This window comes from Chelonia mydas, chromosome 14 (genome assembly GCF_015237465.2).
Source record: "Chelonia mydas isolate rCheMyd1 chromosome 14, rCheMyd1.pri.v2, whole genome shotgun sequence".
Taxonomy (NCBI): domain Eukaryota; kingdom Metazoa; phylum Chordata; order Testudines; family Cheloniidae; genus Chelonia; species Chelonia mydas.
This window is the reverse complement of record NC_051254.2, coordinates 13,019,093-13,046,035: the sequence shown is the minus strand read 5'-3', so window position 1 is coordinate 13,046,035 and position 26,943 is coordinate 13,019,093. Positions and strand designations below refer to the sequence as shown.

The 26,943-nt window shown below is 42.8% G+C and overlaps 1 protein-coding gene across 6 annotated transcripts in view; it reads left to right on the top strand.

The window, feature by feature from the left end:
• ABCC3 (ATP binding cassette subfamily C member 3) overlaps positions 1 to 26,841 on the top strand; it is a 78,090-nt gene extending 51,249 nt beyond the window's left edge. For 4 of the 6 annotated variants that reach the window (XM_037915139.2, XM_037915140.2, XM_037915141.2 and 1 more), the window contains 17 exons: positions 189 to 255; positions 2,181 to 2,307; positions 2,685 to 2,861; positions 3,753 to 3,920; positions 5,154 to 5,337; positions 6,525 to 6,630; positions 7,443 to 7,593; positions 9,106 to 9,313; positions 9,907 to 10,217; positions 11,331 to 11,530; positions 11,632 to 11,758; positions 16,074 to 16,175; positions 17,119 to 17,265; positions 18,050 to 18,208; positions 20,592 to 20,758; positions 21,664 to 21,858; positions 26,426 to 26,841. In XM_037915139.2, coding sequence (XP_037771067.1) covers positions 189 to 255; positions 2,181 to 2,307; positions 2,685 to 2,861; positions 3,753 to 3,920; positions 5,154 to 5,337; positions 6,525 to 6,630; positions 7,443 to 7,593; positions 9,106 to 9,313; positions 9,907 to 10,217; positions 11,331 to 11,530; positions 11,632 to 11,758; positions 16,074 to 16,175; positions 17,119 to 17,265; positions 18,050 to 18,208; positions 20,592 to 20,758; positions 21,664 to 21,858; positions 26,426 to 26,534 — 2,705 coding nt within the window. In that variant the 3' untranslated portion in view covers positions 26,535 to 26,841. Of the gene's footprint in view, positions 1 to 188; positions 256 to 2,180; positions 2,308 to 2,684; positions 2,862 to 3,752; positions 3,921 to 5,153; positions 5,338 to 6,524; positions 6,631 to 6,900; positions 7,257 to 7,442; positions 7,594 to 9,105; positions 9,314 to 9,906; positions 10,218 to 11,330; positions 11,531 to 11,631; positions 11,759 to 16,073; positions 16,176 to 17,118; positions 17,266 to 18,049; positions 18,209 to 20,591; positions 20,759 to 21,663; positions 21,859 to 26,425 lie in introns of those variants that run through there. The other 2 variants (XM_037915144.2, XM_037915143.2) reach the window with 2 other exon arrangements.
• The last annotated feature ends 102 nt before the right edge of the window (positions 26,842 to 26,943 follow it).

Genomic DNA, 26,943 nt, shown 5'->3' with positions numbered 1-26,943 from the left:
TCTGAACAGTGTTCCCTTGTGACTGAGCAGATCACAAATGTTACTTCCCATGCCCAGAGAAAAGGGACGCAAAACTTCCGTAGAAATAAATGCCCTCCAACTGTTCTCCCTTCTCAGGACAAAAGCCTCACTCAGCACCATTATGCGCAAAACTTTTTCCACCGTCTCTCTTCTGTTCTGTTGCACAGGCTACACCATCACTGTAACAAATGGGACATTCAGCTGGGCAAAGGAGCTCAAGCCATCTCTGAAAGAGTAAGATTTCTTTATACAATTCCAATACAGCATCAACCTGCTTCCCTCTGTTTGTTGTCTCTAGCGAGATCCGTTTCAGGGTTGTTTAATTTTAAACCAGTAGTGTGTTCGATTTCATTGTTACAAAGTTATATTATCCGATCTCCTGCACATGTCTTTGTTTTATAAACATCAGAGCAGTTTGCTTGTCCCATATTATTATGCTATACAAAGCCTAAATATTACAGAGCCTAGAAACTGCAGTGACTGGCATATCATAGGTAGATTAAGGGACAGATGGAGTAAATTAATTTCTAATATAGATAATACATATTTACTGGCCCAATCTGTTGACTAGGCAAATCAGATTATCTGATGGGCTGCTGGTAGTGCTATTAAGAGAGTTGGGATGTACATGTTGGGACGTAAAGACTTTAGTTCATGGACATGAGAACACTTTTTCTGTTCTGTTAAGGATTTTGTGTCAGACCCATCACTGTGATATCTCAGGTCTTTTTGAGAATCTCGTTGCAGCTTTCTCCCCCAGCCTCCCAGTTTTGGTTTCATTCCCTGCTTGAACAAAGTCAAATCTAATTGTGGCTAAAAAGTTGCACATTTTGCCTAGTTTCAGGTCAAAATCAAAGGCACTCATGCTACAGTGTGCTGAGCATGTTATAAATGCTTAAGGAGAAACTGTGATGTGGCTCAGACCTGCTTGAAAAGCTCAGGTTTTGCAAAAAGCTCAACTGAGCCAGCCTGTGTTTTGTAACAAAATCTGAAACCAGGGGAACTTCCTTCTTCTGGGGTTTCATTCTGAAAGATCCATGCAGCTGTAACTAGAATTATTAGCCACCAAAATTACTGTCCCTTAAAATGCTGGTGAGGGGAATATGCTACTGGATATGGAAGATAGTGAGGAAAGGTTTTGAATTTTGGTGGTCAATCCTGCTTTGAATGCTTTTTTGAAAGTCTGGCTACATATGAAAAACTCCTGTAGGTAATGAAAGGAATCTGAGGAATGGCTCTGGTCCCAATTCTCCGTCTAGTTCTGTGCATATGGGGCTGGCTTTGACTTCAGAGGGGCTATGTAAAGGTAGAGGGGTCCGATCATACAGATCTGCTGGAGGATTAGGGCGGGAGTCAAGACTTTAGACCATTTTAAAAAAAAAAGAAAATTATATTTGTAAGCGTTTTGCTTTCCCCTGTCATGTCATTGACCATTCTGTTTACTAGCACTATAAATATTTTAGTTAAATGGCTTAAATGTCTTTAAACAAGGCACTTAATCCCTCAACATTTCCAGGCAGGTGTTCTTACTGAGAAAGGCCCTGAAATCAGCTGAATCCTTCCAAAAAGGTTATTAACCCTTTGTAACCCAATAAACTGATATAATTTGAAAACAGGGTCTTATAATGGAAAGTGTAGGTCAGTCTTATCTATAGGCATTGCTACCAGCTCTCCTGATACTCTCAATGAATTTGGTGCATATGTAACGCTGACAGACCCCAATCATCAGCGGGCGGGATCGAACCTGGAATCTCTGGAGCTTAGTGCATGAGCCTCTACTGCAAGAGCTAAAAGCCAACTGACTGTAGAGCAAACTCATTAATCTCTCTAAGTGGTCTCGGTGCCACTAGATGGGACAGAACACCACATCCCGGAGGCGTGTGAGTTACACATACTGCAAGGGTAATGAGGAAATTGTCCTGAATCATAACAGGGGCTCCTATGTGCTACCGCAGTAAAAATAATAATTATAATAAGCATGCTTAAAAAGAAATCGGGGGGGGGGGGGGACCAACAACCCAGCTACATTTACTGTATCATTTTATGTGCATTTACTGAGGTAGGGGGATTGTCAGTGCGTACATCAGACCTGACGAAAGGAGCTGTAATGTCTTTAGTAAATGAACGTTTAATTAATTTTCAGCCTGTTTCCTCCACAGTATAAATTTGTTGGTCCCCAGTGGTTCTTTGGTTGCTGTTGTTGGCCATGTTGGCTGTGGGAAGTCTTCACTGGTATCAGCTCTTCTTGGTGAAATGGAAAAGCTAGAAGGACAAGTGGCAGTGAAGGTGGGTTCTAGTTACGATGGTGCTTCAAAATAATGTATTAACACACCTAGCATATTGTATACATGCACATAGTGTATTAGTGTATGTCCGCCTGGACAGAGAATTCAGGGCTGTCTGTAATTTTACCAACTTCTCTGCATGCTTGCTCATAACTGTTTAATTTAATCAACTGTAGTGGTTTTTCCTGAGATTTCTACTGTACGTCAGCAATTAGTGCATGTGTATGTACAATTCGTATGTACTGTAGTGTGTGACTGTGTATGTGCATATTACATATAGATTTGAATTAGCTCTGTAATTGTAAATCACAGCTCATTAAAGGTAAATCAATTCCACAATGAATAGTAAATCACAGAGGTTTGGTTTTTTCATTTTAGGGATCTGTTGCTTATGTTCCACAACAAGCTTGGATTCAGAATGCCACCCTGAAAGATAATATTTTGTTTGGCCAACAACAAAATGAACAGAAGTACCAAAATGTCCTGGAGGCCTGTGCTTTAAAAACTGACCTTGAAGTACTTCCAGGGGGAGATCATACTGAGATAGGAGAGAAGGTAGGGCCCTTAACGGCAAACATGCATGATGATGGCTGCTCTGTCTGTGCGATAGAAATAATGCTTTATATTTAGACCCTGATCCAGCAAAGCTTTTAAGCAGATGCTTAACTTTAAGCCTATGTGTAAGTCCATCCTGTTAAACAAAGCTCTTAAGTATGAGCTTAACTTTAAGTGTATGTGGAAGTGCTTTGCTGACTGGGGATCATAGACCTGATCTTGTGAGAGACGGCGCATCCTCCACTCCCAGTTAAGTTCTGAGTGTGATAAGGAGTTCTGTCCATGGCAGTTTCAGAATCCAGGCTCCTTCACATGAAGGGAATGTGATACAACTCACACCAAGCTTGGCATAGGATCCTCTCCTAAGTCTATTCAAAATAGAAATCAGCTTGTTACACAACTGTTTCCCAAACTAAAGATGGTTTTGCGGAGGCTCACAGGTTTCATGCCAGCGTGGGCAGTGTTGCGCGAACGTGAGTGGATATAGTGAATCACATGGAAAGCAGGAACAATGTGGCAAAACGTTGCCGTTTCAGCTGCATCTTGCTTTGAATTTGTGTTTTGTGTCTTGTCTGGCAGGTTTTGGTTTTGGTTTTTAGCAGCCCCATTTAAGAATTCATTTGGTTCCAGGGCTCTTGTAAGTTGCTACAAAGAATTTTCCATTTGTAAGTTGCCAAATTCTTTCCATTCCGATAGCAGTGCATGCACACGCAGCTTTCTTAGAGTTCCATTTCCCACTTCAACTCTACCTGTGCTATTCTATTCAGGCCCTTCTACTGTGCCCATTACCATAGCATCTGAGTGCCTGTGAGCTGTAAGGGTATCCCTGCTATTGCTTGGATTAAATTGTGTTGTAGGTGATGTATTTTGTCTTCTCCTTCCACCTTGCAGGGCATCAACCTCTCGGGTGGCCAAAGGCAGAGAGTCAGCCTTGCTCGCGCTGTGTTTAGTGACGCCGATGTGTACCTGTTAGATGACCCTCTTTCAGCTGTGGATTCCCACGTTGCTAAGCACATCTTTGACAATGTTATTGGACCAGAAGGGGCACTTAAAGGAAAAGTATGCCTGTGCTTGGATTCTCTTTTACACACACACACACACACACACACACACACACACACACACACACACACACACACACACACACACACACACACACACACACACACACACACACACTCTTCCCCTCCCCCCCCACCCCAGAACTATCAGGGGGATGAACTGGCCTGCTATTTTAACACTGGGAGTTGAGTTCTGAATATCTCCCTGATTTCTTCATTTCATTGAACTTTTGGAAAAGGTGCCCATTGCCAGATTCTCAGTCGAGAGCTATTGTTTTGACATGCCCAAGGGTGGGGATGTGAAAAGCTCTTAAGCTTGGATAGTGTTTCTTCAAGTCCTGTGGAAACTTGCTCTCCCCTGACACTGACACCGCTGAAAACAAAATATATGGAGGAATTTAGAGCAGTCCTGTCCTTAGTGTTGCTGGTCACTGTCCTGGGGCAGCCCGGGGTGGGAGGTGGGGAATGTTCTGCACCACTTAGCATGTCTACAGAGCTCTGTGGTATTCTGTTGCCTAAAGACAGGTTTCAGAGTAACAGCCGTGTTAGTCTGTATTCGCAAAAAGAAAAGGAGGACTTGTGGCACCTTAGAGACTAACCAATTTATTTGAGCATGAGCTTTCGTGAGCTACAGCTCACTTCATCGGATGCATACTGTGGAAATTGCAGAAGACATTATATACACAGACACCATGAAACAATACCTCCTCCCACCCCACTCTCCTGCTGGTAATAGCTTATCTAAAGTGATCATCAAGTTGGGCCATTTCCAGCACAAATCCAGGTTTTCTCACCCTCCGCTGATTCAGGGTCTTGTCAGATCTCCTATGCAGCATCACGCTATGTCAGAGCTCAGAGGAGAGACCACAAGAAAAACAGTCTTACAGGAAGCAGTCTTGATGATTCAGCAATTGTCATTCGCCGCTGAGTCCGCACTGAGCTAGTTTCCCACTGTGGTGTTAGTGGGCTGCTACCTCTTTTAAAGCCAAGGTCCTGTCGCCAGTAAATATTTCTTAATTCTCTTCACAAGAGTCAGGGGTTTTACACCTAGTGTCTTAGCCAAATTCCACTACGTTCTGTCTAAATTCCTCCTGATATTTCAACCATACCTGATATTCATTCTTTATCCTAAAAATGTTACATAGTGATTGGCTGCATGTTGTTAAACAGCTGCAGCGTTCCACCCCAGAGGTGGCTTGGTAGCACTGACTTGTTTCATTCTCCCATACAGACCCGAATGCTAGTGACCCATGGCATCACCTTTCTGCCTCAGGTGGACCATATTGTGGTCCTTGTGGATGGCAAAATCTCTGAAATGGGATCCTACCAAGAGCTTTTGAAGCAAAATGGGGCTTTTGCAGAATTTCTTCGAAATTATGCACCTGATGAAGACATAGAAGAGGATGAGCTAACAAGTACAGCAGTTCTTATTCATCTTAAATCATAGCTTTTGTATCAGTCAGGTCATGAATTTCCCTACATATAAATGTTACCTGCTCCTGCGATACATGCCTGTAGGGAAATGTAATAATCCAGCCTTAGATTCCTTTATTTTTCTTGCTAGTAATGAAAATGTTATGTACCATGAGGAGTTTTTTTTATGCTTACTAAGCTGTCATGGTGTAAATTAACCCATCCCGTGTATTGAATGCAAGTTGGTAATACTGACGTTTAAGTAAGCAAACCTATTTCTTTCCTCTTGCAAAAGGACTTACCCAATCTGCCTGAGGCTAAGTACTTGTATTCTAAGATAATGTAAGAAATTACTTTCCCTCTGTGTTTTTAATACAGAGAAATCCTTTTTACAGTTGGCAAAGACAGGATCAGTGGGAAAACGAAGTGCCCTTTGGACTCTATTTTTCCAAAGGGGTACCCAGAGCACAGTATTTCTGTTACATAGCAGGACACAAATGTCATTTTAATTAGGATTTCTTCTAGGCCTAATTTGTCCCTGATTAGATGGTGGAAGATGAAAGTATTTTGGCAAATGTTTCCTATGTATGGCTGTATTCCCATAATGTTTGGCAGCAGAAGTGTATGTCCTGACAAACAAGATGCCAGAGGCTGTACACAACCTCTTCTAGCAATAATAGACATTTATAGCAGCTTCCTAGACTCTCAGTCCTTCATCCCAAGATAATGGGACATCAGGGCAGGTTCTGCTCATGAGTTTGGTTAAAACTAATTACAATACTACTGCAACTTAGCTCTTACAGCACATAGGTTCCAAAGTGCTTTACCCACATTAATCTTCACAACAGCTCTGTGAGATGGGAGCGTTGTGGGGAGAGAGAGAGAGGCATAGAGGGGTTGTGAATCAGCCAAGTTGCAGAGGGAGCTGGTGTCAGAATTAGCTTTAGAAATCAGGAGCTCCTTGCTGCTAGTTCTGTGTTCGGATCACACTTTTCTCCAGAATTGCAAAAGTTACCAAACGCACTAGCTCCCTGCAGTTACGCAGCACTGCAGTCTCAAACAGACTTCTGAAGCCACTGTCAGCTTCATAACGCTTATCCTTCAGCTAGCATATTTGCCTCTGGATTTTGACACCAGTTTCCTATAAGCTGCCCTCAGCAGAAATCTAAAATACAATCTTCTATTGCAGTGCTGGAGGATGAAGAGGTCTTGCTCGCTGAAGATACACTCAGCAACCACACTGATCTGGCAGATAACGAGCCTGTGACAAACGAGGTCCGCAAGCAGTTCCTTAGGTAGGCCTGATGTCCCCTTGTGAATGAAGCCCTCAGCTGAGCTGAAGCACGTTTTAAGGAGCCCGTCTTTAACACAAGCAGCTAATTAATGTTGCTCTCCAGTCTGACCCCACTGTACTCTGCATCTTTCAACATAGACTTTAGTTTCCTCTTTGTATTAAAGCCTCCTGTGTCCTTTTAATTTAAATTATAACATATAGCACAGGGGACAAAACCTGTACTCCTATGAACCCATTAATGAGAAGTGTATTAATATGAGCAATTTTGTAGTTTTCAGACGGTGCCGCCATGAATATTTGCACACACACAGCTTCGATCTGCTGCTGATTAGATTGATAATATGCCTTTGCAGTAGCACCTTTCATCTGAGTATCTCGGAACTCTATAAAAGCATTAATGGATGGAGCCTGGCAACGCCCCTGGGAGATACTATAGGTGCTGTGAGCCTTGTTAACTCCATTTTACAAGTGTGGAAACAGAAGAAGAGCGAGATTAGGCACCCGAGTTTCAAAATGCTGGCCTTCAAATTAGGCACCTAAATATGCCACCTGATTTTCAGATGTGCTGAGCACTTGCAACTTCCATCGACTTCGATAGGAATTGTCTTCTCAACATCTCTGAAAATCAGACCAAGTAAGTAGGTGTCTAGCGATGGATTTGTGTGTCTGACTTTCGGCCACCCATGTATACACCTGTGACTTGCCCACAAGTCTCAGAGGGAGTCGGGCAGAGCTGGGAGCTGTGCCCCAGTCCTGTGTTTGAACTGCTATGCTATGCCTTCGCTCCGCTAATAAATCCATTGTTTCGACTAGGCAAATTAGTGTGATCTCGTCAGAGGGAGAATGTCCCAAGAAAATGTCCACGAGAAAAAGAGTGTGTGACAAGAAGTCTGCAGAGCTGTCTCCGCCACAAAAAATTCTCACTGACAAGCTCATTCAGGCAGAAACCTCTGAAACAGGAACGGTAGGGGGCTGTTGGTTTTTTTTCCCCTTATTTTTCTCCAATTATAAAAGGTCACTTTTTATTACATATATAAAAAGCTATTCTATTAAATGTTTCATTTAACATATAGAGACATTGGCATTGCAAAAGCCAAAAAGACTATTGCATTTGTCCTACTGGAGTAGGCTGTTGCTTCTTTAAATCTAGGGTCCTTCCAGCAACTTCTGCACCTGGCCTGTACTATATATTTAGGGGAGAGAATTTCTTCCTGGTCCTGCTGTGAGCATCTTATGCCCTGAAGCATGATGTTTGATCACTCCATCTTCACTCGGCTTAGCTCTAAATGTTGTTCGTTTCAAAGTGATCAAATCCCTTTTTAAATCCAGCTGTGGGATTTGATTCTCACCACCTGCAGTAGCAAATTCTATGGGCCAACTTCATGCCATGTGAATACATGTTTATTTTAATTTAAATTTTAGCTTTGGTTACCATTTGAGAGAGATTTTTGTTTCACACAAATGTTGAGACAAGTACGTATTGCAGCCTGTTTGCCATATTGGATTGGGAACTATGATATATTGAAGGATGACAGGTTAAATTGGGGGTGGAGGGGATTGAGAAGACTGAGCACAGGAAAGAAAGAAAATATAATGAAAATAACCAGGGAGTTTGTGTCACCAAAGAAGGCTCTTAGAATGTCACACAACTGAGCAACAGTGCGAGTATTTTCTACATGTTAAATGCTGTAGATGCTCAGTGTCACAGACATCAGGGGAGCTGTTGGTTAAGCATTATTTGTTGGTGGTGTCGATTTGTCTTTATCAGCTTTTGAAAAGCACCTAAATCAATGGGATTTGTGTATCTAATAATCTCCCCTTGTATTCTTTGAGATTTCATTGGGGCCCCTCTGTCCCTTACCACAGTAATGACTTTTTGAGCCAGAGTTGTTAACTTGGAGATAGAAGTTTTACCCTGTTACTTTGCTTCACAAGTTTCTTTTGTTCAAGTGCTTTTGTGTGATCCCCCCCCCGCCCCAGCTTTTGGCCAAGACTTTCAAAAGTGACTCAGGAATGTTGGGTGCCCAACCTGAGATGTGGTAAAGATTTTTTCAAGGGGTGCTCAGCACTTTCTGTAAATCACCCCAAATCACTACTCACTCCTGATAATCTTGACCTTTGCCTTCTATAGTCCTCAGCTCTGCTCTGCTACCTTTCACCCTATATCTTTAAACATTGTAATAAAATACAGTTAGTTGGAAAAGAGAAAAGAGATCTGAATATTTCACAGCAATCACCATTGACTCTCAGTAGAGATGCAACAGAACTACCTGTTTTAAAGCAGCGACCTGGATGTTGAGCTCAGTCAGATAAGTTGCACTCCCTGCACTACAATATTGTAGTATTTTTGGCAATTTCCAGTTTACTGGGCCATCTACTGGAGAAATTTCCTCTCTGGTCACTCTTGCTATTTCTGTGAACTCCAGACAGCAATTGAATGTACTTTGTAAATATATTGTGCTTTACAAACTTACAGGTAAAGCTGACAGTGTTCTGGCAGTACATGAAGGCTGTTGGCCTCGTGACTTCTTTAGTTATATGCTTCCTGTATGGCTGTCAGAATGCTGCTGCGATTGGGGCCAATGTATGGCTCAGTGACTGGACCAATGAACCTGTCATAAACGGCACTCAGCATAATACAAGCATGCGAGTCGGAGTATATGCTGCTTTGGGACTCTTGCAAGGTAAGAGCGTTTCTCCAGTTAATACAGTTAAAATATTTAGCTGCACCCTTGCTGAGCAAAGAGGAGAATACTGGGAAAAGCATAACAATAGCCACAGGGGGCTCTGAGCTTCATAAACTCTGTAACCTGAGCAAGGGCAGTAGGACACCACAAAACTGGTAGAATTTGGCTGAATCCACACTTCGAAGACTGCATGGTGGAAGTGAAGGAAGGATTAGAAGGCTGGAGAATGATGGAAACTGAGAAGGAGGGGAGAAGGGAAAGAGGCTGAGAAGTACAGGAAGGTGTGAATTCCTGGATGGTAGAGTTGATGCAGAGGTCAGGATTGAGGCGCGCTGTGTGGAGGACTTGTAAAAGGGTGAGGGAAACTATATTTATAGACAATAAGGGTTGGCTGTCTGGATCCTATAAGTAATCTCACTGAAGTCAATGGTTAAATCACCCAGAATGTACTTGAAGACTACAGGGCCCTGATGTAGTAACGAGGAAAGTCTGCTGGCACAATAAAAGCTGCTGGATCAGTAAAAGTCAAAAGCTGCATCTTGCGAATGGCGTATTCACAAACCTCTGCAAATTTCTTCTTTGTTTAACAGGCCTGCTAGTGCTGATCTCTTCCTTCACCCTGGCAATGGGTGGCATCAATGCAGCTCGAACACTCCATGCTGCACTGCTGGAGAACAAGTTTCACACCCCACAGTCTTTCTTCGACACAACTCCCACAGGCCGAATCATCAACCGCTTCTCTAAGGACGTATATGTGATTGATGAAGTGATACCACCCACTATCCTGATGTTCCTAGGAACCTTCTTCACCTCTGTGTCAACTATGATTGTAATCATATCGAGCACTCCGCTCTTCGCTGTGGTTATAATACCTCTAGCAATTGTATATTTCTTTGTACAGGTAACTATGTCTGACTGCCAACCTGATGATCATTATGGTACTGTTCCTACTCTTTTTAGTTTAGAGCACTTAATTTAGGAGCTTGGAACATATTATCTCTGCACTGATATTACTGGTAATGGCCTCCCCTGGGCAGTGGTAGGAGACTCGTCTTTTTAAATCTTTTGTTTAGCTTATAAAAAAGATCAGGAGGTGACTTGATTATGGTGTTGTAAGTACCTTCATGGGGAGAAAATACCAGGCATTAAAGGGCTAATCTAGTGGAAAAAGGCATAAGAAGAACCAATGGCTGGAATGTGAAACAAGACAAATTCAAGTTAGAAATAAGGCACAAATTTTTAACTGTGTGACTGATTAACCACTGCAATGAACTGTCGAGGCAGGTGCTGGGTTTTGCTTCTTTTGATGTCTTCAGATCAGGACTGGATGCATTTCTGAAAGATATGATTTAGTCTAACATAAATGATGGAAGAAAAGCTCTGGGTAAGCTTGAAAGCTTGTCTCTTTCACCCACAGAAGGTGGTCCAATACCAAATATTACCTCACCGCCTTCTCTCTAATAACCTGGGACCAACATGGCTACAGCGATACTGCATACAAATGATTGGACTTTGTTACAGGGGTGATTAGGTGAAATTCTCTGGCCTGTGTTATACAGGAGGTCAGGCTAGATGATCACAAAGGTCCCATCTGGCCTTAGGATGTATGAATGGGCCATGGAGACTGAATTCCCTTCTGACTCCTACATGCAGGGCCTCTAAGTCATGCTAAAGTCACGTTAAGTGGGCATTGGGGCAGGCCTGCATTGCCATTGTAAGCTGTATCTGTGGGTACAATTCTGAATTTTTTGGTAGGTTCACAACTTTTTGGCAGTGAGATGCCATTTTCCTTGATTGCATGTGGATGCAACTAGGGCCTGATCCAAAGGCCACTGAAACCAATGGAAAACCTTTAGAGAGTGGCCTTGTTACTATTATTTAAGTAGCCGTGGTTAATCACTGTTGTTCTTTACCGTTAGTGTTAACGTCTGGACTATTTCAGGTATAATTTTATTTTCTTCATTCGCATAAATTACTAATATTTCTTTTGTGTGTTTGTGTTTAACTATGGCAGCGGTTCTATGTGGCTACCTCTCGCCAGTTAAAGCGCCTGGAATCTGTCAGCAGATCCCCCATATATTCCCATTTTTCGGAAACAATCACAGGGGCCAGTGTCATCCGAGCCTACGGGAGAGAAAATTCCTTTGTACACCTGAGTGACGTGAAAGTGGATGAAAATCAGAAGTGTTATTTTCCTAGCATTGTTTCCAACAGGTAAAACCAGCACAGAGCGGTATGTCATCCTTGCTGAAGCGAGCATATCTTTCCATAATCCTTCAAGTGATCATTTACCCCTCTGTTTGCTTATTTAACAGGTGGCTGGGCATTCGAATTGAATTAATAGGAAATTGTGTTGTCCTGTTTGCTGCCCTCTTTGCTGTGTTAAGTAAAAACAGCCTGAATGCTGGCCTGGTAGGACTGTCGGTATCCTACGCATTACAGGTGTGTATAACATTGCTGTGGGATGTTGCTGAATATTAACTCATACAGGGCATTATTATATGACGGAGGTTAAATAAGCACTCCTAAAAGCCGGAGTTAATAGGTGAGTAGTGCTGTTCAGGGTTATAATAGTAATAGCTTACATACACATATATAGTACTTAAAACATGCCCACGTGCTACACAAATGCATACAGTATATAGGACTTGCTTCCCCCACCAGTGAAATGTGGTCACCTTTAAGATTGATCACAGTTGTTCTTTAATAGCCCACAGCAACGTTGCACAATGGTTTAAGACAGGAAGGGAAGAAAATTGTCTTATTCCAATGACGGTCCATAGGGAGTTAGGTAGGCAGGATATACTGTACTTCCCAAACTTCCTAGTGAGTATCCAGGCTCTCCTCCTAGGTCTTTACATGCCTGTTTCCGAGACTGCGTTTTCCCAGCGTGCTCGTCAGGCTGCATTCAGGCTCTTCGGGGGGTGGGCTATTTCTGGATCACTAGATTTTTTTTTTTTATTATTATTATTTTGGTACTGTTTAAGGAGACTTGCACATTCCTTGTCCAGACATGGCGTAAAGGTTTTTTGACAGCCACGTGTGATGGATTTGGTGGTGGCCTTAAAGATTTGCTTTGCTAATTCTTGAGTATGCTTGATCTATTGAAATATTATGCGGGATACAAATGATATATTGAGCAATGAGCTTAGTGTAATTGTCCCTGTCTGCCTTTCTGTAGTTCCACTGTAGCCTTGGGCAAGTGGTCACTATAGGTATGATAAGCCTCATTTGGATGAGAATGCTGGCTGTGGATGAAATTTTCAAGGACCCTGCAGGTGGCTGGTAGAGGGCAGGCCCAGCAGAAGCAACCCAACTGAGATATGTGGAGTAGTCCTGGTTCCAGCGGGCAGAGTGAAAAGTTGCTGGTTGCTTAAGGTCATGAAGAAGGTGTAACTTGTTGCAGGAGGCCCAATTTGCAAGGTCTATTTCACTTTGATGAGATTCTCTGTAGGTCCGTCTGGTATGGTGGTTATTAAAGTTTCCGTCATAGATGGAAAGATGCTGGAGTGATGGTAGGGGAGGGGCAGGCATAAAACCCACCAGATACATGGCAGTAGAAGGCCTCTCCAAACAGTGTTGCCAGACACCTGACCAACATCACTAAAACAGACCAAAGACAAAATATTCAAAGGGTAAATCAAAAAAGAGTGGCATCAATACAGGCAATCTCCACAGCTCAAACCCAAGATGAAAACTCCAGGCAGTCTCGAGGGAAGAAACAGAAAAGCACTGAAATCAGTGAAAATAGGAAAAGCATGCAGCTTTGACAGTGATATCACAAGAACTACTGCAACATCTTGGGAAAATAAGTCAGCACTGGTTGTCCATCTTCATCCACGACATGCTTTTCAAGAGAAGAAGAAAACTGGAACTGTCTTTTTTGATCTTACAGCAACTTATGACACCATCTGGCACACTGGTCTGCTGTACAAGATGTCAGGAGTTCTTCCTGGACAAGTTGTCATGGCAACTGAGCTGAGGGCTCTGAGCCAGACATTTTTAGCTGGCTCTGGGCCACAAAATCAGCATCTGGAGATTCCAGAAAGGCAGAATCCTGCCAGGCTTAGTGCTGGCACCAACTGTATTTAATGTATTCACCGGTGACCTACTGAACACCATCTCTGGGCAGCTCAAGGACACTGACTGTATCTGCTTGGCCTCAAGGGTCCATGACTTCCAAAAGGTAGAAGAAAACCTGAACAGTCATGTGACTGCCACAGGTGACTATTGCAAGAAATGGAGACTGAAACCAAGCACATCAAAAACTGTATCAACTTGTTTTCATGTACACCATGGTCCGAGCCAACTTGAGCTTAACATCAATCTAAAGCCACTGTACCTAGGGTCACTCTAGATCATGCACTGACCTCCAAATACCACCTCACAAATGTAGTTTAAAAAAAGATCAAGAGCAGAAGCTGTCTCCTGAACAAACTGCTAGGGTTCACCTGGCAAGTCAGTAGGCAAACACTGCATAATTTGGGGCTTGTTCTCTGCTACTCAGTTGGCAAATATCGTGTCCCAGTTTGAATAAACTCGGCCCATGCTAGCCTAGTGGACATGGAGCTTAATCATATCATAAGAGTTATCAGAAGCACACTGAAGCCAACAAAACTTGTTACCAGTCCTAGTCAATATTCCTCCACCTAATATCGGATGTCAGAATGCAGCCAACAATCTGATCACCAAGATACAGCAAATTCCAAACCTGCCACTGTTCAGGGATATATGGGATGTGCCCCACCACTGACTATGTAGCAGAAATCCTCTCTGGGCAGTACTGCATGTTCTCCATCCAGCTGATAACATCATCAGCTCACTGCAGCAGAATGGGAGAGAGCCTCTGCCACTACCAGGAACTCCCACATTATCACCAGACCAGATGAACCCACCTCTGGAGTGACAAGCTTAACAGTTTCAGGTGTGGTGTGGTTTCTTGTGCCCAGCCCAACCTTGCTTGAGGCATCCAGGACAGCCCACTGCATCTGTGATGTTGTGGAAGGTGCAGTGCACGTGCTGAATGGTTGCTTTTTTGTGTGGGGCTCCCTGGAGGTCTTTCCAGGCTGAACACTGCTGACTCAGAGGCTGACTTATTGACTCAAGACAATTTAATTGTTCCCCTCTGCCCCTCTTTAATCCCCTGTCACCACCACCCACACTGTTCTTGCTATAGGCTCTATAGTGACCATGAGTGGTCAGGACTTTTAGGCCTCATCTGCAAACTAATACTGCTGGAGCACTGGTTCAATACTGATTCAGAAGAAAGGGGGCCACTTACTGAATCACCAGCATGGATATGATGGAATTACAGCTCTAGGTGCTGTGACAGTACCATTTGGATCAAACACCCTGAATATATATATATATATATATATATATATATATATATATATATATAATATACACACACACCAATAATTACTGCTTGTCTCTATCTATTTTAGGTACTTATGTAGGTCCTATTACTGTAGTATCTGAGTGCCGCATAGTCTTTAATGTATTTATCCTCACAGTGCCCCATAAGGCAGGGCAGTGCTATTGTCCCTGTTTTACAGATGGGAAACTGAGGCACAGAGAAGCAAAGTGACTCACCTAAGGTCACACAAGGAGTCCGTGGTAGAGCAGAGAACTGACCACAAGCTAACACCTGACCACTGCACCAGCCTTACTCTCCAATAAATACTTATCCCTTGTAATCTTTTGTCTCTTAATTTATATTTCATTGAATGTTTTTCTTGAAAATAAGAGGAGAGCAGAAAAAAAGACAAATGAACAAAAAAATGAAGGGAAAGAAAGGATGGTGGGGGGCAAAGAGAGAGCCATCTTGGTTTCCATCATCTGGGGATCAGTCAAAGATTTCCAAAAAAATTAGACCAAATCTTTTTTTCTTTAAAAAGGGACAATCCAGATGCTAAAACAGTCAGGGAAAGGCCTTCAAGAACCTGCCGATAATCGTAGTTTACAAGACCTCTCCATTCCGAATGCCTCATGAGAATTTGCAGTAGGTTAGACGTTTGCATACAAGGCTCCTCAAAATTCTACAGATTTAACTGGCAAAGGCAAAGTGATATGGTGATCTGTAGGTTTGACCCTACTGCTTGAAAACATAGTCCATCCTGGTCACTTCCAGTGGAAGACTAGCCAAGATCAGTATACTTTACTGTAATTATTACTTGCATTGTGATACCACTTAGAGCTCCCAGTTAAGATTGGGGCCCCGTTGTGCTAGGGTATGCACAGTAAGGGACAGTCCCTGCCCCCAAAAGCTTGCAGTCTAAATACATAGACAGACAGTAGGAGGGAGAAATGAAGTAGTAGTATTCCCATGTTAGGGATAGGGATCTGAGGGACAGAGAGACAAGGGTAGAATCTACGAAGCAACTTAAGTTTCTAACTTCTGTTTAGCCTCCTAAATTCTGTTGATTTCAGTTGAAATTAGGAGCCTAAATAGAAGTTGGGAACGAAAGTAACTTTGTGGATTCCACCATAAGGAATGATTTAACCAAGGTCACAGAGCAAGGCTATGGCAGAGGTGGAAATTTAACCCATGTCTTCCAAGTCCCATAATTCCTCTCTGTAAACTTCTTGCCCTGTGGTCTGTATCATTCTTAACATAAAGTTAATTATGTATATTGTAGTTCAAGAAGTAGCTGTAGGAACAATATATAACAGACCGATATTAGAAACAGCATTTTTATAAAGCATACTTTTGCTGTTCTTCAAGGGGTAATATTTTACTCTTTATATTGTCCAGGTGACAATGTCTCTGAATTGGATGGTGCGGATGACTTCGGACCTAGAATCCAACATTGTGGCTGTCGAGAGAGTGAAAGAGTATTCAGAAACTGAGACGGAGGTCAGCTACTGAACTGTTCACAATTAACATGTTTATTCTCAGAAATCCATAATTTCCATTTGTTTCTCTCAACGCTTAGACGGAGGAGGACCCTACTCTGAGGACCTGACAGCGTAACCTAGACAAATATGATGTTCTAGACACTAGTTTGGGTTTGTCTGTACTACTCAGTTTTACTGTCTTTATTAACAGATTGTAACATAGTTGATGCTAAACATGAGCCCAAATTCTCTGCAGTTGTAAGTGGGAGCAACTCCATGGAAGTCAGTGGAACATTTTTCATCAACAGAAAACTTGGCCCACAGTCCATGTCTGCGTATAATATTGTTAACATGTTGTTCATAACCATGGGTTTTGACTTTGCTCATGAGCAGGGTTGTAACCCAATTCTCCGGCTCTATATAGGTTCTTCTCTTAACCTCCTTAGCCGGTTCTCCTGTCTCCCACATTTTTATTCAGAAGCACACCTCAGTCCCCCGGTGCTAGCAGCTGAGGCAGTATGCGATTGTTTCCCAGCTTTTCTCAAAGCACACTGACATAAACATAGTTGTGCAGCTTGGTAGATAAATGGTTATGCCTGGAAATAGGCTGCTCTGTCGACGTTTCGGACTTGATTAGTTGTAGTTCAGGGGAATGTAAGGATTAGGGTATACAGGACGAGAGAAGGTGCTTGAACTTGATATGGTAGCAGAGAGGAGGAAGCCAGACAAGATACACAAGAGTGCACTATGGACCAGATCCTCATCTGGTGTAAAATGGCACAGCTCTGCTTAAGGAATCTGTTTTTCTGGCTGCTTATTCCACCATATCAAATAATAAGCAGACAGAAGGGAATTAGTCTCCTGGTGAGATTTTAGTAACCCTAAAAGTTTAATATTTTAAATCGCAGCCTGCAACTTTTAAAAACTTAAGGGAATAATTTCTAGCTACTGTTCTCCTTTAGGCTCCCTGGATAATTGAAGACAAGAGGCCACCGGAAGACTGGCCAACACACGGGGAGGTGGAGTTTGTTGATTACTCAGTAAGATATAGGAAAGGCCTGGATCTGGTGCTGAAAGGCCTCAGCCTCAGAGTGAAAGGTGGAGAAAAGGTAGAGTACAGCCATTTATCATATGTGAATCTGTTGCTGATGGTACATGTGGGATTTGCAATAACAAAAGTGGATGGGCTGGATCCTCAGCTAGGCTAAATGGGTACAGCTCCATTGAGGTCTATGTCCATTTACACCAACTGATAATCTGGCCTGATGTGTTCACAATGCCTTAGAAACATTCCGTGAAGTTGCTATCACCGCTGTCTGTGCTGAGTGAATGAGGGATAGTCCATTCCTGAATAAAGAGAGATTCCAGTCAGTTTCGGTGTCTGACAACTCTTAGCATGGGTGGAGGTGATCCTGTTGGCCCAAATGCCTCCGTTCTTCTTACCCAAGCATCCAGCAAAGGCTTTATCTTGTGGGCTTTGCTCCTTCTGAGTATATTTGAAAGTGCTGGGCCTTGCATGATGTTCCCCAACAACCCTATTTTGTTTCTCCTGGGAGATTCCCCCAGTTAGGAAGCTGTGGTTAAAAAAGAGGGAGAATAGCCCTTGAGCTAAGCATCCAGAATGGGAGCCACCTTCTAGATGTGAGAATGTATATTTTGCATAATGACGACATCAAATTCATACATTATGTACCTATTTATACTTGATATTGCTCAAATTCTGGGAATAATTTCAGACACATTTGACATAAGGACAATTAGGAAGTAAGCAAGATCACAGTAAGGTTCTAGTCTCTCTTCTTAGCATCAGATCTTGTATAATTGCTCCTTCAGTAAAGCTAATACCCCATTTATAAATGTGCTCTGTTCCTAATTCTCCAATGCGTGTTTTAGATTGGAATTGTTGGAAGAACTGGAGCTGGGAAGTCCTCCATGACCCTCTGCCTCTTTAGGATTTTGGAAGCTGCAAAGGGAGAAATTAAAATAGATGGTGTGAGAATTTCAGAGATTGGTCTTCACAACTTACGATCCAAGATAACAATTATTCCTCAGGTAAGTCAGTGCCTCTCTGTGTGTCTCATAGTAAAGGTCATAGGCGCCAACTTTTCCCCGGCGCCGGTGGGTGCTCGCGCCCCCCAGCCCCGCCCCGACTCCACCCCTTCCCTGCCCCGCCCTGCCCTCATTCCAACGCCTTCCCCAAAGTCCCTGCCCCAATTCCGCCCCGGCCCTGCCTCTTCCCAGAGCACACTGCGTTCCCCCTCCTCCCAGCCGCGCGAAACAGCTGTTTCGCAGCGCAAGCGCTGGGAGCTAGGGGGGAAAAGCAGGCACGCGGCACGCTCAGGGGAGGAGTGGAGGTGAGCTGGGGGCGGGGAGCTGCCCGTTGGTGCAGAGCGCTCACCGATTTTTCCTATGGGCACCTGTGGTAAAGGGTCTGAATTCTAGTAACTTAGCAAACAGCAAATTACCACGTAATGTATCCACAAAATCAGTAATTGATCATTACATATGTGTACACATCTATGGTAGAACAAAGTTGTTTTTCCATGACTCTGTTTTATAACACTCCCAGTTGAGGATGCTTCAGATGTAAATTGAAATTCAAGGAAAAGGATTTAATCAAGCTGTGAAAGAGGACCATAGTGTAGGTAACTGTTCCCTACTGGACTTTGCAAAAAGTAAACAAGGCAACTAGTTCTAACCTCACCCTATGATTGGGGTTCTTAAGCTCAGCAGAAAGAACAGTGGAAGGGTAAGTTAGTGGCCTGAACTATGTCCCATTTAATTTGACCCTTCTAATAGCTACATTGTTTTAAAGTTTACACATTCTATTAACACTGTGTAATTATTGGGGGTGACTTATTTTTTGTATAGTTTAAACATTTTATTGGATTTTTACAGGCTAAAATATAGCAGGGGAAAATATCCTACTTGCAAAGGCATGCCCTAAAGTCTTTAAGTGTCAGAAAGATCAGTTTGGGGTGTGGGCCTCACCCTCCAAACACTTTCTTGCGTGAGTTGCTTGACTCAGAAAAGAAGTCCTATTGGACTCAATTAATGGCACAGCTCCCACGAATAAAGTTACCCATGTGGAATGGGTGCTGTGCCTTGTTGTTAGGAAATGAATATTGTTCTGACATTCAAGGAATCCTCATCAGGCCTATGGAGCCATGCTATAGCCTTTGAAAGTCAATATCCTTTTCTAAGGGGAGTGTTTGTGAGCATGAAAAAATTATTATTTAACATTTATATTGTGGTCATTTCTAAAGGCCGCAAGCAGGTCAGGGCCCCGTTGCACAAGACACTGGACAATATATAATAAGCATCAGTCCCTGCCCCAAAGAGCTTACAATTTAGAGGTGGGCAAATAATTGATATTTTCAGTTCAGTTGCCGACCTGATAAATCCACAAAAAACTCCTGTTTCGGGTCCACTCAAATTGACCTTTTTTTGGTGGCTTTTCTCACTGAAAGGAAAAACAAAACCAAATAAAAAAATTTCAGGTTGCACAAAATGTTTCACTTGCCCAAAAACTAAACATTTTGCTTCATCTTTGGGTGTTTTTTACCCTTTTAAATTTTTGGGAGGTGGGGGGAGCCTTGTTTTTAGTTAAATGTAGCTAAATTTCATAACAAAACATTTCAAAAGAAAATGTCAGAACATTTTATTTCTAAAATGTCAACATGAAACATTTAGACTTTTTAAAAAAAAAAATTTCTTTTTTCCAGCTGAAACTATTTGCCAGCTTCCACCCAAATTCATGAACAGTTCTGAACATCCCAAAATGGCATTTTTTGGCAAATAAACTGTTAGCTGAAAAAAATTCACCCTTCTCTATTTAGAATATGTTGTTGCTGAGCTGGGACCTTGTATTTCAATGTATCTTAGTGTTTCTGTGGCACACAGATAGGATAATAATAAGCTAACCTATATCCTTTGCTATGAGAGCACAAATGTTGAGGCTCATTTTGATGTTTGGCTTATTGTGGCCAAATCCATAACAGGTTATATTTATGATGCTTTTAGAGCTGAAACTGAAGCTTGCTAGGTCTTTGGGATGTGGTCCAATGCCCACTGAAATCAATGAAAATACAGCTATTGATTTCAATGGGCTTTGGATCAGGTTTTAGTGTGCTAAGACCACAGCTGCTTATGCTAGTCATAACTTCTTCACTGCTATCTTGTCATCTCTCTGTTAGTTTTATCCACCTATTGTCCCTCATCATATTGTAGATTGTAAGACCTTTGGGGTACGAATTCGTTGTTTGTTCCATGCCTAGCATAAAGGGGCCCTGATCCTAGATTGAGGCCTGTAGGTGCTACCACAATGCCGCGGCTAATGAACTGGGATATCCTAAAGCAGATAACTGAAATGTTATCATTGGTATATGTAAAACATTTAAAGTTCTTGTCTAAAGAAAATGGGTTATTTATACAGGACCCCGTTCTTTTTTCTGGAACTCTGAGAATGAATTTGGATCCATTTAATAAATATTCCGAGGATGAAATATGGAAAGCTCTTGAGCTGTCGCACTTGAAGAGGTTTGTCAGCAGTCAGTCCGCTACGCTGGAGTACGAATGTTCAGAAGGAGGAGAAAATCTCAGGTAATGAATGTCCTGAGACACCATGGGGGTTTTGGTGTCATAAGGAATATCAGTTCTCTTCTCCAGGCTCTATTGAGCCCCCTACTCAGGATGGACTGAACAAGGATGCTTTTCTAAGTCAGCACCTTATCTTCAAGGGCTCCGTTCAATTAAAATGTACAAAAGAGAACTCGGTAAGGTACAAATACGACCAGGAAAGATAAAACATGTTGTAATGCCACACCATTTTCTCATGACAAAGCACTGTTTCAGCCAGTGACTAAATGGGTGGTGGAGACTCCACTCCCTTATATACCCCAGAGGTATTGTCTCCGGGGTAAGGTTGAGACCCATTGGTGGGGCATGTGGGGAAAGTTTGTGTTGCCCTTACTATACCTGTTTCCTGGATAAGTAAGAGATGCCAGCCTAGCTCCTTTTATAAGCACTTGATTCACTGTAAAAAAAAACAAACAAACAAAAAAAAACCTCACAACTCTAAATTTTAATTTTGCCAGTCTGACTTGTCTGCTATTTTGCTAATGCTGGACTTGATGAAAGTGCCTCTGGGAACATACAGTAGGATAGCAACTACAGTATGATACGCCTCTTCAAATCCGCTCTTGGCCCTTTGCATAACAAGCCTTTGCTAGCTATAGTCATTCAGAGCCATGAAGGAAATGATGCTTATTACTATTTGTAGTATGGTATTTGGTAAGTAAATGTATGTTTTAGAGCTGGTTGAATAATGCTGTTTATTTCTCTGATGAATTTTCTTTTATTTTTCACTTTTTGTATTAGCTCTACAGATAGTTGAATAATATTGGACAAATACATTATTTCTCTAATAACTTTATCTGGTCAGCAACCAGCTCTAATATGCGTATTAAAGAGCCTGTCTGTGAAAAACCTTGTGTCTTTGCTTTCAGTGTCGGTCAAAGGCAGCTTGTCTGTTTGGCAAGAGCCCTTCTTCGCAAAACAAGAATCCTAGTGTTGGATGAAGCCACCGCAGCTATTGATCTCGAGACAGATGATCTCATTCAGATGACGATAAGAACTCAGTTTGAAGATTGCACTGTACTAACAATAGCACATCGGCTGAACACAATTATGGATTATACAAGGTAAATTTAAAAGCAGAGCGATTCATGGCAAATATATAGAATGAACATCATAATTCTGGGGGGAAAAAATTGTTACTTTTCTGATCACCCTGCAGAAATTTTTGACAAATCTAAGAGAGAGCTTTTAATCAACACCTCTTTGAAATCCGTAAGAAAGTCATAAAGTCTTCTGACCTGTATCAGGAATATTTATTTCTGCAATCCATATTTCTAAACACCAATACCGGCTTTCCCTTGGAATTTGTAGATTGATTAGTGATTTTAAGGCCAGAAGGGACCATTGTGATCATCTAGTCTGACCTTGTATAACACAGGCCATAGGACTTCCCTGAATTAATTCCTGCCTCAAATCCAATAGCTAGAGCAGATCTTTTAGAAAAACATTCAATTTTGATTTAAAAAATTCAAGTGATGGAGAATCCACAACCCTTGGTAAATTGTTCCAGTGTGGGGTTAATGACTCTTACTGTTAAAAATGTGTGTCTTATTTCTATTCTGAACTTATCTAGCTTCAGCTTCCAGCTATTGGATTATATTATACCTTTCTCTGCTAAATTGAAGAGCCCTCTATTATTAAATTACAATTCCCCATGTAGGTACTTACAGACTGTGATTAAATCACTCTGTAGCCTTCTCTTTGGTAAGCTAGATAGATTGAGCTCCTTGAGTGTCTAGCTATAAGGTATGTTTTCTGATCCTTTAGTCATTCTCCTGGTTCTTCTCTGAACCCTCTCCAGTTTTGCAACATCTTTCTTGAAGTGGGATACCATAACTCAGAGGTGGGCAAACTACAGCCCATGGGCCACATCTGGCCCGCGGGACCATCCTGCCCAGCCCCTGAGCTCCTGGCGCAGGAGGCTCGCCCCCGGCCCCTCCCCTACTGTTCCCCCTCCCATGCAGCTGTGTCGCCACGCGGGCAGCAGGACTGCAAGCTCCTGCCGCTCTGAGTGGCATGGTAAGGGAGTGGCGGTGGCACGCGCACACGGCAGTGAGAAGGTTGGGTAGGGGGGTCCCGGGGGGCAGTCAGGGGACAGGGAGCAGGGGGCGGTAGGATGGGGGGGTTGGATAGGGTATGGGAGTCCTGGGGGGGCCTGTCAGGGGGCAGGGGTGTGGATAGGTCAGGGCAGTCACGGGACAGGGAGCAGGGGGGTTTGGATAGGGGGTGGGATCCCAGGGGGGCGGTTTGGGGACAAGAAGCAGGGGGGATTGGATGGGTCAGGGGTTCTGAGGGGGACAGTGGGAGGGGGCGAATAGGGGGCGGGGTCCAGGCTGTTTCGGGGGCACAGCCTTCCCTACCCAACCCTCCATACAGTTTCGCACCCCAGTGTGGCCATTGGGCCAAAAAGTTTGCCCACCCCTGCCATAACACAGTATTCCATTAACGGTTGTACCAGTGACAATACTGAGAGAATGTAACCTCCTTACTCCTACTGAATATTCCCATTTATACGTCCAAAGACTGCATTAGCTCTTTTAGCCACAACGTCACACTGAGAGCGCATGTCTAGTTGATTATCCACCATCATCTCTAAGTCCTTTTCGAGACTTTGCTTCCCATGATAAAGTCCTCTATCCTACATTCTTTGTTGATTTTACATTTGGCCACATATTGTTTGCTTGCAACTCTTACCAAGTGATCCAGATCACTCTGTACCAGTGACCTGTCCTCTTTATTTACCACTTCCTGAATCTTTGTATCATTTGCAAACTTGATCAGTAATTATTTTATGTCTTCTTCCAGATTGTAACAGGGCACACGTGCACCCCTCTATCTCCTGCCACTTCTGCACCCACAAACCAGCCAGAGACCTCTGCTTTGGTGCAATCACCCATGCTCTTTATTTACAGTACCAGTTCCCACCACCTTGTAGCTACAGACAGTATCAGGCTTGCAGCCAAAAGGGGAGAGTGGCCTCTGGCTTCTCCCTTTCCTCTCCCCCTGACTTCCTTCCTGTCAGCTTTTATATAGCCCCAGCTAACAAGGCCGGCAGCTGTTCCCTATTTGCCCCTTAGGCCTGGGCTTACTCCAATTCTCCTTTCGTGATTGGAGCTGGTGTGACAGAGGGCTGGCTCAGGGTTTCCTAGCTAGCACGCTGTCATACAGATCACAAATAAAAAGATTAAATAATGTAGGGCCAAGAACCGATTTCTTTCGGACCCCAAGTGAAATACACTTGCTCAATGATGATTTGCAATTATGTTTTGAGACCTGTCAGTCAGGTTTTAGCCATGTTGGTTTTTGTATCATTCAAGTTTAATCAAAATGTGTTTTAGTACCAAGTACCTTACAGAAGCATAACTATATTACATCAACATTATTATCTTTATCAAGCAAATTATCACCAAAGTTGCTATTCATTCTATCAACTAAACTTGTAATTTCATCAAAAGCTCAGTAGTCAGTATCAAACAGAATTAACAGATGGCTTATCTCAGAACTGTTTCACACAGCAGAGGCGTTAGCCTTAGCGTGCATTAACTATGTGGTATAGGTTGTTTCCTGCTCTGCAATGTGCCAGAATTCAAATTCAGTGCCGCCCATCTCTCCCAAGAGTTATCTTGTCAGTAAAAAGAAAAGGAGTACTTGTGGCACCTTAGAGACTAACCAATTTATTTGAGCATAAGCTTTCGTGAGCTACAGCTCACTTCATGGATGCATCCGATGAAGTGAGCTGTAGCTCACGAAAGCTTATGCTCAAATAAATTGGTTAGTCTCTAAGGTGCCACAAGTACTCCTTTTCTTTTTGTGAATACAGACTAACACGGCTGTTACACTGACAAGATAGGTTTCAGAGTAACCCTGCACGCAGATAGGAATGATAAGAGTATTGAGTGCTGGGAAACCTCTGAAACTTCTATACTATTTCCCTTCTCTGTAAGTCGATCTCCAACTTTTCTTCTCTTCCGCCTCTTAAAAATAAAAGCAGGCTTGCATGAAGTTGAAGGGTGCACTCTGTGTTCCTGTCTGTTCATGATGCAGAGTGGAACATGATGTTCCTATGTTAACATATAATTAGGGTTACCATACATCCCTGTTTTGGCCAGGACAGTCCCCTTTTTCAGCTCTGTCCCTGCTTTTTCACAAAAACTGCGCATTGTCCCAGCAGTAAGGCAGAGCAGAGAGCAGGTCAGCTGAAGGCAGCGTTGACTGCCAGCAGGAGAGTGGAGCGCGGTGGCTGCTACCTGACACGGGGCTCGGTGGGTCAGCCCCAGCCACGGGTGGCACAGGGAGGGCGGCTCTTATGAGTCCTGTGGGGAGGTTGGGGCAGGCCGGGCCAGCCCCAGGCCCTCCCATTTTTACTTTGAGAAATATGATCACCCTACATATAATTGGAGGAGGAAGAAACACTCAAAAGGGCCCCAGTTTGCCTCTCAGTGAATTTGTATGATCCTGTTATCACAAATCTACAGGATCTGTGCTATGCCCCGGCTTTTAAACAGTCCCTCCAAGGAACCCCTTCAGCATGCCAGATGCCCAAGGGATCCCACTGCTCCTTAAGGGTAGGCCACGCAGCCTCAAGGGATGCTGTCTTGAGAGACCGGTGCACCTCGGCAAGTATTTGCAGTGACACCAGCCAGCCTTTTCAAAACAGAGTAGGATTTATTAATCCTCTGACACACTGCTTACCTTGTGCTTTAGGTTAGTATAGAGCAATAATGGTTCAGACACAGTCCGTTCTGGCCACCAGCGTTCTACCTTGCCAAGTTGCCATGGAATCCCTTCTGGCTTTTTGTCAGTCAAAAGGAAGAGCAGATGTGACTCTTATCCGAGCCAGCTGACGCCTTTCCCCTTTGTTCTGCTTTCCTAAGAGGTGGAGAGAAACCTCCTTCCTCTTGTTTAGTTGCTAGTTGTGAACATCTTAGCCATTGGGATTCCCCATTGTCTTCCAGCTTCTCCATTTATATGGGTCAGTTTCAGCCAGTCCTTTAATCCATTCATTTCACCCCAGATAGCTATGTGAGCCGACACTGGATAACAATGCTAAGCACAGAGGAAAACTGAGGCATGCATAGGAACATCAAAATATTACCAGAAATTCTCACTGTCACACTGTTATGCTTCTAGACCTACAAATCAGGTTATGAACAGTATAACTGAATAGGTGGGCCTGATTCTGCTTCCATTGACTTAATTAGGAGCAGGTCCTGTGTTAGTTAACTTACCACTGCACAAGTCTCACAACCCCTTTGATGCATCTCCAGCTCCTGTATGGATCTGTTGTGACCAGCAATGGGTGTAATGTTCTCTGATAGATTTATTGCATGTTAAAGGTTTTTTAAATGGATTATTACTACTGGGAGACTGGTAAAACCATGGAATTAATGGCCTTAATTGCTGAGGTACTGACTGGCTTTTCTGGAGGCTGTGGGTGTTTGGTGCTTCTGTAAATTAGGCATAAACTCACACGGAGGTATTCTGTCTTGCCTGTTGCGTTGCAGCATGTGAAAATGATTCAGCATAAGGAGAGAAGATTTGGAAAAATGCCTGATTTTTGTGGTTGAAGGAACTGAGTTCCCTATAAGGAAAGCTTCTGCAATATCAGTTTTCTGCTTTTGTTTTTTACAGGGTTCTCGTTCTAGACAAAGGAACAGTAGCTGAATTTGATACACCTTCAAGCCTTATAGAATCCCGGGGTGTCTTCTACAGTATGGCTAAAGATGCTGGACTAGCTTAGCAAGACTTTTATACCATTGAATGACTGACTCATCCCAAAAAGTGACTCATGAATGTACTGTATTTTACAGAACAGTCTTTGTAATAGACTAAACTTGTGATACGTGAATTGTTACACACTCGTAATGATGAGAAAATGAATTTTATATTTTTTAAAATATTTTATATATACATAAAGTATTTTATTAACTGCTTTTATTTTTTCTTAAAAGAATGCCAAATATCCTGCCAAGGAAATGTATGTATCGCAAGCCAACATGTATTGTTTTCTGGTTTATCATTAGTAAAGTAAAACCAGTGATATAAAATACACCTGTGTCTGTCTTCTGTACAGAAACACAGTTTTAAAATGGGAAGACTGACAATGTTCTGTGATGACGCCATTAAAAATAAAGTAATCAAGGAATATT